The sequence below is a fragment of the Salvelinus alpinus genome, chromosome 30 (genome assembly GCF_045679555.1).
Source record: "Salvelinus alpinus chromosome 30, SLU_Salpinus.1, whole genome shotgun sequence".
NCBI lineage: Eukaryota > Metazoa > Chordata > Actinopteri > Salmoniformes > Salmonidae > Salvelinus > Salvelinus alpinus.
In genome coordinates, this window is record NC_092115.1 from 474,583 (window position 1) to 490,077 (window position 15,495).

Consider the following 15,495-nt stretch of genomic DNA (forward strand, 5'->3'; position numbering starts at 1 on the left):
ATATTTTATCTTTCTTAATTTTTACACCTAATTAGATCTTTTGTAAACTGTTTGGTCTAGTTGGTTTATGTGCTTTCTTCTGTTTTTGTATTTTCTTGTATATCGTAGGTATTCTCATTTACTATCCCAAAGTCATGTTTCTATTATTTATGTGGCTAATTAGCCCCAGAGGTGGGATTGTAGGAGTACAATTACACACATGGATAACATATAGAGGTATAAGATAGGTGAACAGTATAATTACATTTACATTTAAGTCATTTAGCAAACGCTCTTATCCAGAGTGACTTACAAATTGGTGTATTCACCTTATGATATCCAGTGGAACAACCATTTTACAATAGTGCATCTAACTCTTTTAAGGGGGGGGGGGGGGTTAGAAGGATTACTTTGTCCTATCCTGGGTATTCCTTGGAGAGGTGGGGTTTCAGGTGTCTTCGGAAGGTGGTGATTGACTCCGCTGACCTGGCGTCGTGAGGGAGTTTGTTCCACCATTGGGGTACCAGAGCAGACATAGACATAATAACAGACATGTCAGACAGAGTGGCGCCTAAAAGCAATTGGACACTAGACATATGGTCTGACCATTCCATTACAAACATACATGTCAGACAGAGTGGCGCTTAGAGGTAATTGGACACACTGGGATAGAGGGTCCGGCCACTATTATAAACAAATTGAAAGCAGATGGTGGTGAATGACTTCATAGGGGACGGACAATACTATGTGTGTATAAATAGAGTAGCTGGAGTTCTGAGAAAGTGTGTGTTCCGCGGACATTCCAGATTGTGATACAATTTGTATTAAAAATCATATTTGAGTTCACAAAGTTCTTGTAAGAGTTATATTTGAAGTGATTTTCTACGACAATAGTAAAGGTGCATCTCTAGTTATGTAACCGTGGGTAGAGTAGGGTCATTACACACATTACATTATAAAACAGGGAATAGATGAATAGTAAAGGTGCATCTCTAGTTATGTAACCGTGGGTAGAGTAGGGTCATTACACATTACATTATAAAACAGGGAATAGATGAATAGTAAAGGTGCATCTCTAGTTATGTAACCGTGGGTAGAGTAGGGTCATTACACATTACATTATAAAACAGGGAATAGATGAATAGTAAAGGTGCATCTCTAGTTATGTGGCCGTGGGTAGAGTAGGGTCATTACACACATTACATTATAAAACAGGGAATAGATGAATAGTAAAGGTGCATCTCTAGTTATGTAACCGTGGGTAGCGTAGGGTCATTACACACATTACATTATAAAACAGGGAATAGATGAATAGTAAAGGTGCATCTCTAGTTATGTAACCGTGGGTAGAGTAGGGTCATTACACACATTACATTATAAAACAGGGAATAGATGAATAGTAAAGGTGCATCTCTAGTTATGTAACCGTGGGTAGAGTAGGGTCATTACACACATTACATTATAAAACAGGGAATAGATGAATAGTAAAGGTGCATCTCTAGTTATGTAACCGTGGGTAGAGTAGGGTCATTACACACATTACATTATAAAACAGGGAATAGATGCTGGAATAGAAGAACAGCTCAGGGGGTTTTACTTCTTTCACAATAATAAATCAATTCAATCAAAATGAGGTACAATGTGGTTGAGGTGATTTTCTCTCCCATTGTTCTCCATCTCTCCCTGTCCGTCAGTCTCTCTATGTGGGCTCAAAGTCAATGTTTCCCCTTTTGCTAAATCATTTTGGGGAAGGTCAAACGTTTTCAGTGTAAACTTAAACGACTAAAACCAGATATAAAGTATGTAGAAAAGACAGTGGAGCCATATTGTTTTTTAATAAGATCATATTTAAGAACCAACAATCACCAAAGTAAAAAGTAGACAAATCAGGGAGAATCTGAAATGTCATGGCATGGGGCCTCCATTGATTTTTTAATAATGTTTGAGTCACTCAGATGGCATAATGTTAACTCTGCCCCATGGTAAAATGTGTAGAATTGCAGGATATTAACTGTGAAACTGCAACTTTTCTCTCAGCCCAATGACAAATATGTAGAATAGCAGGAAACTAGCTTTAAACTTTAAAATGGTATTTCTGCCCCATTAGTAAAATGTGTAGAAATTCAGAAAATTCGGATTAAAAGAGCAACACTTGGTCTCTGCAGCCAAGAGTGCCTCTAAAACCTCTATTGCGCTACCTTGGTATCTGCTACAATCTGCATCAGCTTCCTCAGGCGTAGCAGAATCTTCTGCCGTGTGCGAAGAGGCCTGAGGAGAGAGAGAGTCAGTTCATAACCATGACACCAAAATCAGAACATCACAATCCTCAAGAAATTGACTAAGAGAAATCTGTCACAACAAATAAACCAAAATTAGAAGGTGCACATTAGATTGACATACGACTGAAGATTGGTATACCGAAATGACCACACCCAATACCGAAACCACATCACACATACCCTATGCCTATATTCTCCAGACGTGTCTCTGTAAGGTCTCGTAACCCCACTTCTGTTATCAGTTGCTCTGTGTGGGGAAAAACCAAACATAAAGGACAGATCATTATTCCTGTGTATGTGCAAGTCTACCAACGTTCCTCTTCAATAGATATAATCAGTTATTTGGCTGGATCAACCTTGATGCTGGGCACTAACAGATAGCATAGAGAAAGTAAGGAGGGTAAGACTGTGATGGGGGATGGATGGGTGGTTACTTAGCCCAATAATGGATTAAAGGAGCCTAATGGTACTCCTTATGGTCGGGGTGGGGAAATGTACTTGTTGGTCGACCAACCGTAGTGGCTGGTTGATGCCCAAATTTTACCAGACACATTTTTGGGGGGAAAATTCATAAAGAAATCACAGAAAATGCATGCACATATTTTGTAATGTTAAAACACGTATTGAATGGTTTTGAAATTGATTGAAAGTGATTTCAAAGAAAAGAGCGCGGCAGATAGACAGTAGTGGATATCAGAGTTCCAGCGGGTCTCCATATTTCTCTATAGTTTGAACCTATGCTGTACCCCACCCCATTTTCACCACCGCAATGTTGAAAATCTTCTCTTACAGATCTGACACACACATACACTGTGTGCACTGTATGACCACCTGCCAATGTGGATGGAAATATGAGACATTCTACCTGCCAAAATGTACTAACATTTAGCTGGTGGCTGGTGTTCATTTCCCACTCTGCTTATAGTCCAAGGACCTTACATGTTCTGTTTAAAGGTCGAATTGGCTCTGGAATCCAAACAGCCAAATACTCCATCTAAACATAAATCGATTCTCAATTGCAGTACGGTTCTAGAAACATAAATCCAGATACTTTCACATCACATCAAAATAATTTCTCAACTGAAAAATACACACTTACTGTTTTAACACATTTCCAGCAGGCAGTATTTTTCAGTGACAACACGTTTGTGGTTTCTGTCTTCCGGTTACACACAGGTGTTTCGAGACACAGCTAGCTAATTAGCACAGGTAGACTATTCTGTAGTAGTCTGATGGTGAAAATGGTGGAAGTGAACGCCGAGTTCGAATCAAGCAGCACGTCGAGCAAAGTTGATAAAGATTAATGTTCTGAATGGACAACAGTAGTGTCGAAAACCGGAACAAAAAATAAATTGTCAAAAATTGGAGTGAAGGATACGTCTATGAATGGTAATGAATCGCTTCTTGTTGGGATGCGTTTGTTGAGTAAGGATGCAGTAGGGTTAGTAAGGATACAGAGTAAGGATGCAGTAGGGTTAGTAAGGATACAGAGTAAGGATGCATACAGTATTTGGGGAGCCCACTTGAGGTGTTGAAAATGGTGAAGTGGGTGCTGGGAAAAGACTTTCAGAGTGACCAGGAGCGGTCTTATTTTGATTCATTGCAGTGGGCCTTAATAAAAGAATCCGGACAACAAAAGGTTTGTGCTTTGAACTTTGGAGTAGAGAGCCCGTCAAAGGAGTCATCTCAGGGGGGACGACGGATGTTCAGATTTAATACCTGAAAATCATTTCTGGTGTGGTTGGTGTCTGGAGTCTGACTAACTGGGTGAACGGAGAAAGAGGAAAGACGAAGGAGCTCCCCGGAGCTGAGTACAGGCAGCTCAAATGTTCTACTGCTTGAGCTCCTCTTCCTCTTATAGAATATTATCTCAACAGTATTGTGGAGCTCCTGCACCGAAATATAAACAGTCCCAGCACCCAAAATGAGGACCGGAACCTACTTCAGTCCAAGTCAAGCACTGATAAGAAGTAATCTGGCATATTTTATGATGAAAGGAAGAGAGCTGGAAAGATTTTTTAAATACATTGAGGAACTATTGCAATTCTCAATGGATGTAAAAACAGACTGTTTGCTTGCTGTTTGAGGTGAAGAAAACATTACTTTGAGAAGCTCCACCGGTGGTGGTGCGTTAAGCAAATCAGAAATACTATCAGTTCCCCAAATGTGCACATGTATACGCCTACATTTTCAAAGGCCAGGGAGCCTATAGGCATACTTCTATGCATGCGTGTCCTTACTCAACATTGACAGAAGCGCTCCAAACAAAAGATAATAACACAATTTACAAAACTCGTAAATGGAATGAAATAATCTAAAACTTGTTTCTCACAAGTGTAGCGTACTTTGTGCTCTCTGCAAACAATGTGTCCACGACGACAATGAGGACAGGAAGACTGCAATAATAATGAATGCATTCAAATAAATGACCTGCAACCAAAGTAACAAACATTGTAGATTAGAAATTATAGGAATTAACAGTAAATGTACTACTGGTGATAAATGTAATGGGGAATTGACATACACAAAAGGCAAACAATTGACACTAAGTTATGGCGTCTGCATTGGCAGCAACTTCGCGGAGCAGTGCAGAGCTGTTGTCAAAGAAGTGGGTTTGTGTTGATACAGGATGTACCGCCCCCACCTACCGTCAACCCACCACGTAAATGCGGAGCAATACAGAGCCCTCTGCATTGTCATACAATTTGGGAACGCATGGCGGTGCGGTACGGAGCTTGATTTGGCCTCTGGAGGCGCCGCAATTGTGTCACACCCTCCGACCACATTTTTGGATCAAGCATCTAGCACTGAGATGCAATGCCTTAGACCTGTGCACCACTCGGGAGTTCACTGAGATGGGAACATATATATAAAAAAAACGACCTTGGGTTTATAAGCGAGGATATGAGCATGCTTTTGCGGCACAGTCGATAGCGCGCTGGACTTCGGGCTAGAAGGTCGAGGGTTCGAGACCTGCTCCATGCCTGTTTCATTACATAAATATATTTGTTACTGCTCGACTAAAACAATCTTGGTCGACCAACAGCCAAACGACCAAACAATCGACCAGTTCTACGCGGTATATCAGACCGAATACCTTGTATTCAGCATTTCACTGAGGTCTACTACACCTGTTGTATTCAGCATTTCACTCTGAGGTCTACTACACCTGTTGTATTCAGCATTTCACTGTGAGGTCTACTACACCTGTTGTATTCAGCATTTCACTGTGAGGTCTACTACACCTGTTGTATTCAGCATTTCACTGTGAGATCTACTACACCTGTTGTATTCAGCATTTCACTGTGAGGTCTACTACACCTGTTGTATTCAGCATTTCACTGTAAGGTCTACTACACCTGTTGTATTCAGCATTTCACTGTGAGGTCTACTACACCTGTTGTATTCAGCATTTCACTGTAAGGTCTACTACACCTGTTGTATTCAGCATTTCACTGTGAGGTCTACTACACCTGTTGTATTCAGCATTTCACTGTGAGATCTACTACACCTGTTGTATTCAGCATTTCACTGTAAGGTCTACTACACCTGTTGTATTCAGCATTTCACTGTGAGGTCTACTACACCTGTTGTATTCAGCATTTCACTGTGAGGTCTACTACACCTGTTGTATTCAGCATTTCACTCTGAGGTCTACTACACCTGTTGTATTCAGCATTTCACTGTGAGGTCTACACCCTGTTGTATTCAGCATTTCACTCTGAGGTCTACTACACCTGTTGTATTCAGCATTTCACTGTAAGGTCTACTACACCTGTTGTATTCAGCATTTCACTGTGAGGTCTACTACACCTGTTGTATTCAGCATTTCACTGTGAGGTCTACTACACCTGTTGTATTCAGCATTTCACTGTGAGGTCTACTACACCTGTTGTATTCAGCATTTCACTGTGAGGTCTACTACACCTGTTGTATTCAGCATTTCACTGTGAGGTCTACTACACCTCTTGTATTCAGCATTTCACTGTGAGGTCTACTACACCTGTTGTATTCAGCATTTCACTGTGAGGTCTACTACACCTGTTGTATTCAGCATTTCACTGTGAGGTCTACTACACCTGTTGTATTCAGCATTTCACTGTGAGGTCTACTACACCTGTTGTATTCAGCATTTCACTGAGGTCTACTACACCTGTTGTATTCAGCATTTCACTGTGAGGTCTACTACACCTGTTGTATTCAGCATTTCACTGTGAGGTCTACTACACATGTTGTATTCAGCATTTCACTGTAAGGTCTACTACACCTGTTGTATTCAGCATTTCACTGTAAGGTCTACTACACCTGTTGTATTCAGCATTTCACTGTAAGGTCTACTACACCTGTTGTATTCAGCATTTCACTGTGAGGTCTACTACACCTGTTGTATTCAGCATTTCACTGTGAGGTCTACTACACCTGTTGTATTCAGCATTTCACTGTGAGGTCTACTACACCTGTTGTATTCAGCATTTCACTGTGAGGTCTACTACACCTGTTGTATTCAGCATTTCACTGTAAGGTCTACTACACCTGTTGTATTCAGCATTTCACTGTGAGGTCTACTACACCTGTTGTATTCAGCATTTCACTGTGAGGTCTACTACACCTGTTGTATTCAGCATTTCACTGTGAGGTCTACTACACCTGTTGTATTCAGCATTTCACTGTGAGATCTACTACACCTGTTGTATTCAACATTTCACTGTGAGGTCTACTACACCTGTTGTATTCAGCATTTCACTGTGAGGTCTACTACACCTGTTGTATTCAGCATTTCACTGTGAGGTCTACTACACCTGTTGTATTCAGCATTTCACAGTAAGGTCTACTACACCTGTTGTATTCAGCATTTCACTGTGAGGTCTACTACACCTGTTGTATTCAGCATTTAACTGTAAGGTCTACTACACCTGTTGTATTCAGCATTTCACTGTGAGGTCTACCTACACCTGTTGTATTCAGCATTTCACTGTAAGGTCTACCTACACCTGTTGTATTCAGCATTTCACTGTAAGGTCTACTACACCTGTTGTATTCAGCATTTCACTGTGAGGTCTACTACACCTGTTGTATTCAGCATTTCACTGTGAGGTCTACTACACCTGTTGTATTCAGCATTTCACTGTAAGGTCTACTACACCTGTTGTATTCAGCATTTCACTGTAAGGTCTACTACACCTGTTGTATTCAGCATTTCACTGTAAGGTCTACCTACACCTGTTGTATTCAGCATTTCACTGTGAGGTCTACTACACCTGTTGTATTCAGCATTTCACTGTGAGGTCCACTACACCTGTTGTATTCAGCATTTCACTGTAAGGTCTACTACACCTGTTGTATTCAGCATTTCACTGTAAGGTCTACTACACCTGTTGTATTCAGCATTTCACTGTGAGGTCTACTACACCTGTTGTATTCAGCATTTCACTGTGAGGTCTACTACACCTGTTGTATTCAGCATTTCACTGTGAGGTCTACTACACCTGTTGTATTCAGCATTTCACTGTGAGGTCTACTACACCTGTTGTATTCAGCATTTCACTGTGAGGTCTACTACACCTGTTGTATTCAGCATTTCACTGTGAGGTCTACTACACCTGTTGTATTCAGCATTTCACTGTGAGGTCTACTACACCTGTTGTATTCAGCATTTCACTGTGAGGTCTACTACACCTGTTGTATTCAGCATTTCACTGTGAGGTCTACTACACCTGGTGTATTCAGCATTTCACTGTGAGGTCTACTACACCTGTTGTATTCAGCATTTCACTGTGAGGTCTACTACACCTGTTGTATTCAGCATTTCACTGTGAGGTCTACTACACCTGTTGTATTCAGCATTTCACTGTGAGGTCTACTACACCTCTTGTATTCAGCATTTCACTGTGAGGTCTACTACACCTGTTGTATTCAGCATTTCACTGTGAGGTCTACTACACCTGTTGTATTCAGCATTTCACTGTGAGGTCTACTACACCTGTTGTATTCAGCATTTCACTGTGAGGTCTACTACACCTGTTGTATTCAGCATTTCACTGTGAGGTCTACTACACCTGTTGTATTCAGCATTTCACTGTGAGGTCTACTACACCTGTTGTATTCAGCATTTCACTGTGAGGTCTACTACACCTGTTGTATTCAGCATTTCACTGAGGTCTACTACACCTGTTGTATTCAGCATTTCACTGTGAGGTCTACTACACCTGTTGTATTCAGCATTTCACTGTGAGGTCTACTACACATGTTGTATTCAGCATTTCACTGTAAGGTCTACCTACACCTGTTGTATTCAGCATTTCACTGTAAGGTCTACTACACCTGTTGTATTCAGCATTTCACTGTAAGGTCTACTACACCTGTTGTATTCAGCATTTCACTGTAAGGTCTACTACACCTGTTGTATTCAGCATTTCACTGTAAGGTCTACTACACCTGTTGTATTCAGCATTTCACTGTAAGGTCTACTACACCTGTTGTATTCAGCATTTCACTGTAAGGTCTACTACACCTGTTGTATTCAGCATTTCACTGTGAGGTCTACTACACCTGTTGTATTCAGCATTTCACTGTGAGGTCTACTACACCTGTTGTATTCAGCATTTCACTGTGAGGTCTACTACACCTGTTGTATTCAGCATTTCACTGTGAGGTCTACTACACCTGTTGTATTCAGCATTTCACTGTAAGGTCTACTACACCTGTTGTATTCAGCATTTCACTGTGAGGTCTACTACACCTGTTGTATTCAGCATTTCACTGTGAGGTCTACTACACCTGTTGTATTCAGCATTTCACTGTGAGGTCTACTACACCTGTTGTATTCAGCATTTCACTGTGAGGTCTACTACACCTGTTGTATTCAACATTTCACTGTGAGGTCTACTACACCTGTTGTATTCAGCATTTCACTGTGAGGTCTACTACACCTGTTGTATTCAGCATTTCACTGTGAGGTCTACTACACCTGTTGTATTCAGCATTTCACAGTAAGGTCTACTACACCTGTTGTATTCAGCATTTCACTGTGAGGTCTACTACACCTGTTGTATTCAGCATTTCACTGTAAGGTCTACTACACCTGTTGTATTCAGCATTTCACTGTGAGGTCTACCTACACCTGTTGTATTCAGCATTTCACTGTAAGGTCTACCTACACCTGTTGTATTCAGCATTTCACTGTAAGGTCTACTACACCTGTTGTATTCAGCATTTCACTGTGAGGTCTACTACACCTGTTGTATTCAGCATTTCACTGTAAGGTCTACTACACCTGTTGTATTCAGCATTTCACTGTGAGGTCTACTACACCTGTTGTATTCAGCATTTCACTGTAAGGTCTACTACACCTGTTGTATTCAGCATTTCACTGTAAGGTCTACCTACACCTGTTGTATTCAGCATTTCACTGTGAGGTCCACTACACCTGTTGTATTCAGCATTTCACTGTAAGGTCTACTACACCTGTTGTATTCAGCATTTCACTGTAAGGTCTACTACACCTGTTTTATTCAGCATTTCACTGTGAGGTCTACTACACCTGTTGTATTCAGCATTTCACTGTGAGGTCTACTACACCTGTTGTATTCAGCATTTCACTGTGAGGTCTACTACACCTGTTGTATTCAGCATTTCACTGTGAGGTCTACTACACCTGTTGTATTCAGCATTTCACTGTGAGGTCTACTACACCTGTTGTATTCAGCATTTCACTGTGAGGTCTACTACACCTGTTGTATTCAGCATTTCACTGTGAGGTCTACTACACCTGTTGTATTCAGCATTTCACTGTGAGGTCTACTACACCTGTTGTATTCAGCATTTCACTGTGAGGTCTACTACACCTGTTGTATTCAACATTTCACTGTGAGGTCTACTACACCTGTTGTATTCAGCATTTCACGGTGAGGTCTACTACACCTGTTGTATTCAGCATTTCACTGTGAGGTCTACTACACCTGTTGTATTCAGCATTTCACAGTAAGGTCTACTACACCTGTTGTATTCAGCATTTCACTGTGAGGTCTACTACACCTGTTGTATTCAGCATTTAACTGTAAGGTCTACTACACCTGTTGTATTCAGCATTTCACTGTGAGGTCTACCTACACCTGTTGTATTCAGCATTTCACTGTAAGGTCTACCTACACCTGTTGTATTCAGCATTTCACTGTAAGGTCTACTACACCTGTTGTATTCAGCATTTCACTGTGAGGTCTACTACACCTGTTGTATTCAGCATTTCACTGTAAGGTCTACTACACCTGTTGTATTCAGCATTTCACTGTGAGGTCTACTACACCTGTTGTATTCAGCATTTCACTGTAAGGTCTACTACACCTGTTGTATTCAGCATTTCACTGTAAGGTCTACCTACACCTGTTGTATTCAGCATTTCACTGTGAGGTCTACTACACCTATTGTATTCAGCATTTCACTGTGAGGTCTACTACACCTGTTGTATTCAGCATTTCACTGTGAGGTCTACTACACCTGTTGTATTCAGCATTTCACTGTAAGGTCTACTACACCTGTTGTATTCAGCATTTCACTGTGAGGTCTACTACACCTGTTGTATTCAGCATTTCACTGTGAGGTCTACTACACCTGTTGTATTCAGCATTTCACTGTGAGGTCTACTACACCGGTTGTATTCAGCATTTCACTGTGAGGTCTACTACACCTGTTGTATTCAGCATTTCACTGTGAGGTCTACTACACCGGTTGTATTCAGCGCACGTGAATAATACAATTTAATTTGATTTTAGCCAACAACTGATCTAGTGGGCTAGCAATTTCTCTGCTGCTGACCCAGTCACTTTCTCTGCAGTTTAGTTTACAGTTACAAGCCACATTGGCTTGGTCAGTCAAATATCATGTGTATGTAGCTATTTGGCGAAGACATGCAAAACAGTGATCACAAAATCGAACCTCTGAATTTCTCCTCCCATTCGCCGAGACCTTCCACACGCAGGTATCTGCAAATGTCCTTGACACGCCACTGGCTTATGTCCTCGTCCCGCGACATCCCGGCATAAACTCTCTCCTCCGTTGTTTTGAAATGGTAACTGTCAGCAGTCGGTAAATCTTCTCTGGAACGCTTTCGCCTATCCGTATTGATCGGTAAGAGAAGAGGTCCGGTAACACAATATATAGTACTCTCCTGGTAAACCACACCCTCTTCTTTGGGATTGGGTGGGCGGATCGTAGCCAACTTTTAGGCGCATACACTGCCACCCACCTACTGTATTGCAGTGTGGGGCCAGTCACAGCTTACCGACGTGAACTTCCGTTAATACAAAATTGAGAAAAGGGAAAATGACCATGCCAACTATTAGCCCTCACGAAACTCTCCCTATTTCACTATTTAAAATATTCTGCAGTAAAACCTTGCAATACCAAGTACTTCTCTGCCACCACAACCTCTATTTCTGTGACTGATATTCTATTACTCTATTACTCTATTATTCTATTATACAGTTAACAACCATGAATATGAATGCTAAGAAATCCCCTTTAGTGAAGCACATATTATTCCTCTCCCACTCTATTGGTCTCTGCCTAGTCATCCTATTATGATCCCTCACCCTGTACCCATCTTCCTCTACCACTCTCTTCACTGCTTCAGCATATGACACTTTCTGTACTACTCTGACCCTGGCAACTTCAACCTGCCTTTCTCTCACCGGACACCTCCAATCTCCAGCCCCATGGGCACCCCCAAATACACAAAGCTTTCTCCACTGATACACCACATTCCTTCATCTCATGCCCTTGTTGAATGCATGCACTGAAACAATCAGAAAACAAAACCAAAATTAGGATAACGAAAACTATATTTTGGCATCTTAAAAGGTCAAATTGTGTTATGCGTAATATGCCAATTCATATGATTTCTCCAAAATGATTTATTGTTACTCAAATTGAGTCATTTGTGACTCACCACCTGGATTCGGTCTTATGTAGCAAATTTTGAAATTTTGTTTTTTATATTGGATAATTCTGCTTTGAAAGTTGATCAACTTGTAAACTCACTTTTGATAAAACGGCCTTTGAATGTTTTGGTATCTAATGAAGAGCTCTTTGTCTCCACCCATTCAGCATTGTTCACACCCTCTTAAGCTTTAGCCCCACCCATCTCGTTTTGCTCTCGGAGCGCACACTTGACTGATGATTTATTTACCTCTGGATAACATGAAAACAGTCTAACCAGCTCTGCTGGCAACAATTTCATTACGCTTTTTTGCAGATGTTTACTGACACCGGCCATATTCAATGGGTGTTGTACACTTTAGTTTAACTTTATTGCTTTTCTGACTTTCGTGACCAAGCTAATTTGCGGCTAGCTGTTCTTACTGTTTTGTCTAGTGATTGATAAACTCACAAACGCTTGGATTGCTTTCGCTCTAAAGCATATTTTCAAAATCTGACACGATAGGTGGATTAACAAGCTAAGCTGTGTTTTGGTATATTTCACTTGTGATTTCATGATTAGAAATATTTTTAGTATTTAGTATTTTTATTTTATTTAGTATTTATTTTGAATTTGGCGCTCTGCAATTCAGCGGTTGTTTACGAAAATGATCCCGCTAAAGGGATCCGTGTGGCAAGAAGTTAAACTGCCTGCTTCTCGGGCCCAGAAGATATGATATGCATATAACTGGTAGATCTGGATAGAAAAGATTCAAAAGTTTCCAAAACTGTTAATATAGTGTCTGTGAGTATAACAGAACTGATTTGGCAGGCGAAAACCTGAGAAAAATCCATTCAGGAAGTAGTTTTTTTTTTTTTTTGTAGTTTTCTATTCAATGCCATTACAGTATCCATTGATTTAGGACTCAAACTGCAGTTTCTATGCCTTCCACTAGATGTCAACAGTCTTTAGAAATAGTTTCAGGCTTGTATTCTGAAAAAAGAGGGAATAAGAGCATTCGGAATGACTGGACGCTAAAGTGTCGCAGAGCTTTTTCATGCGCTCGACAGCGAGAGAGAAATTCCTGTTTACCTTTTAAATTGACGACGTTATTGTCCGGTTGAAATATTATTGATTATTTAGGCTTAAAACAACCTGAATTTAAACATCGTTTGACATGTTTCTATGAACTTTACGGATACAATTTGGATTTTTTTGTCTTCCTGTTTTGACTGCGTTTGAGCCTGTGGATTACTGAAGGAAACACGCAAACAAAACTGAGGTTTTTGTATATAAAGAGACTTTATCAAACCTAATAAACATTTATTGAGTAAATGAATGTCTGCTGAGTGCAACCATATGAAGATCATCAAAGGTAAGGGATTAATTTTATCTCTATTTCTGACTCTGACTCTGTTCTACTTGGCTGGTTACTGTTTGTAATGAATTGTCTAGTGGGCTATGTTCTCAAATATTCGCAAGGTATGCTTTCGCCGTAAAGCATTTTAGAAATCTGACACCGTGGTTGGATTCACAAGACGTTCATCTTTAAACCTATGTAAAATATGTTTTGTTTTCTGAATTTTTATAATGAGTATTTCTGTATTTGAATTTGGCGCCCAGCAGTTTCACTGGCTGTTGAAGAGGGGGGACGCTAACGTCCCACATACCCAAGAGAGGTTAAAGCTCTTTAATTTCTAATTTAAAGCAAGTCTAATCACCTGTAGATGTGTTCTATATGCACAATTACTGCTTGTTTTGTCACAAACTGAAATTAGGCAGACCATTAGAATTTTAGCAACCAGCAAATGGAGGAGCGATTTCTGCATATTGCACCTTTAAGTAACCTTCTGTCTTATGTAATCATACAAACATAACATATCATACTAATCTGAGTGTCCTGGATTTACATTTACAATGAGACCAGACTGTCTACACACAGTGACACAGTGCATCTAGTCTGTGAGACCAGGCTGTCTATACACAGTGACACAATGCATCTAGTCTGCATCTAGTCTGTGAGACCAGGCTGTCTACACACAGTGACACAATGCATCTAGTCTGCATCTAGTCTGTGAGACCAGGCTGTCTACACACAGTGACACAGTGCATCTAGTCTGTGAGACCAGACTGTCTACACACAGTGACACAGTGCATCTAGTCTGTGAGACCAGGCTGTCTACACACAGTGACACAGTGCATCTAGTCTGTGAGACCAGACTGTCTACACACAGTGACACAGTGCATCTAGTCTGTGAGACCAGGCTGTCTATACACAGTGACACAGTGCATCTAGTCTGTGAGACCAGGCTGTCTACACACAGTGACACAGTGCATCTAGTCTGTGAGACCAGGCTGTCTATACACAGTGCATCTAGTCTATGAAACCAGTCTGTCTACACACAGTGACACAGTACATCTAAATCAAATCAAATGTATTTATAAAGCCCTAATAATAATCACAATGGTTGTCGAGGGTGCAACAGGTCAGCACCTCAGGTGTAAATGTCAGTTGGCTTTTCATAGCCGATCATTCAGAGTATCTCTACTGATCCTGCTGTCTCTAGAGAGTTGAAAACAGCAGGTCTGGGACAGGTAGCACGTCTGGTGAACAGGTCAGGGTTCCATAGCCGGAGGCAGAACAGTTGAAACTGGAGTAGCAGCACGACCAGGTGGACTGGGGACAGCAAGGAGTCATCAGGCCAGGTAGTCCTGAGGCATGATCCTAGGGCTCAGTTCCTCCGAGAGAGAAAGAAAGAGAGAAAGAATTAGAGGGAGCATACTTAAATTCACACAGGACACCGGATAAGAAAGGAGAAATGCTCCAGATATAACAGACTGACCCTATCACCCTGACACATAAACTATTGCAGCGGGAGACACTGTGGCCCTGTCCGACAATACCCCCGGACAGGGCCAAACAGGCAGGACATAACCCCACACCACTAGAGGGATAGCTTCAACCACCAACTTACCATCCTGAGACAAGGCCGAGTATAGCCCACAAAGATCTCCTCCACGGCACAACCCAAGGAGGGGGTGCCAACCCGGACAGGAAGATCACATCAGTCACTCAACGCACTCAAGTGACGCACCCCTCCTAGGGACGGCATGGAAGAGCACCAGTAAGCCAGTGACTCAGCCCCTGTAATAGGGGTAGCGGCAGAATCCCAGTGGAGCGAGGGGAACCGGCCAGGCATAGACAGCAAGGGCGGTTCGTTGCTCCAGTGCCTTTCTGTTCACCTTCACACTCCTGGGCCAGACTACACTCAATCGTAGGACCTACTGAAGAGATGAGTCTTCAATAAAGACTTAAAGGTTGAG

The 15,495-nt window shown here is 41.3% G+C and overlaps 1 protein-coding gene across 2 annotated transcripts in view; it reads right to left on the reverse strand.

Moving 5' to 3' along the window:
* LOC139560606 (deoxynucleoside triphosphate triphosphohydrolase SAMHD1-like) overlaps positions 1 to 11,402 on the reverse strand; it is a 48,473-nt gene extending 37,071 nt beyond the window's left edge. For both annotated transcript variants that reach the window (XM_071377536.1, XM_071377535.1), the window contains exons 1-3: positions 11,190 to 11,402; positions 2,439 to 2,505; positions 2,178 to 2,247 (exon numbers count right to left, since the gene is read on the reverse strand). In XM_071377536.1, coding sequence (XP_071233637.1) covers positions 2,178 to 2,247; positions 2,439 to 2,505; positions 11,190 to 11,286 — 234 coding nt within the window. In that variant the 5' untranslated portion in view covers positions 11,287 to 11,402. The remainder of the gene's footprint in view (positions 1 to 2,177; positions 2,248 to 2,438; positions 2,506 to 11,189) is intronic.
* Positions 11,403 to 15,495: the final 4,093 nt, after the last annotated feature.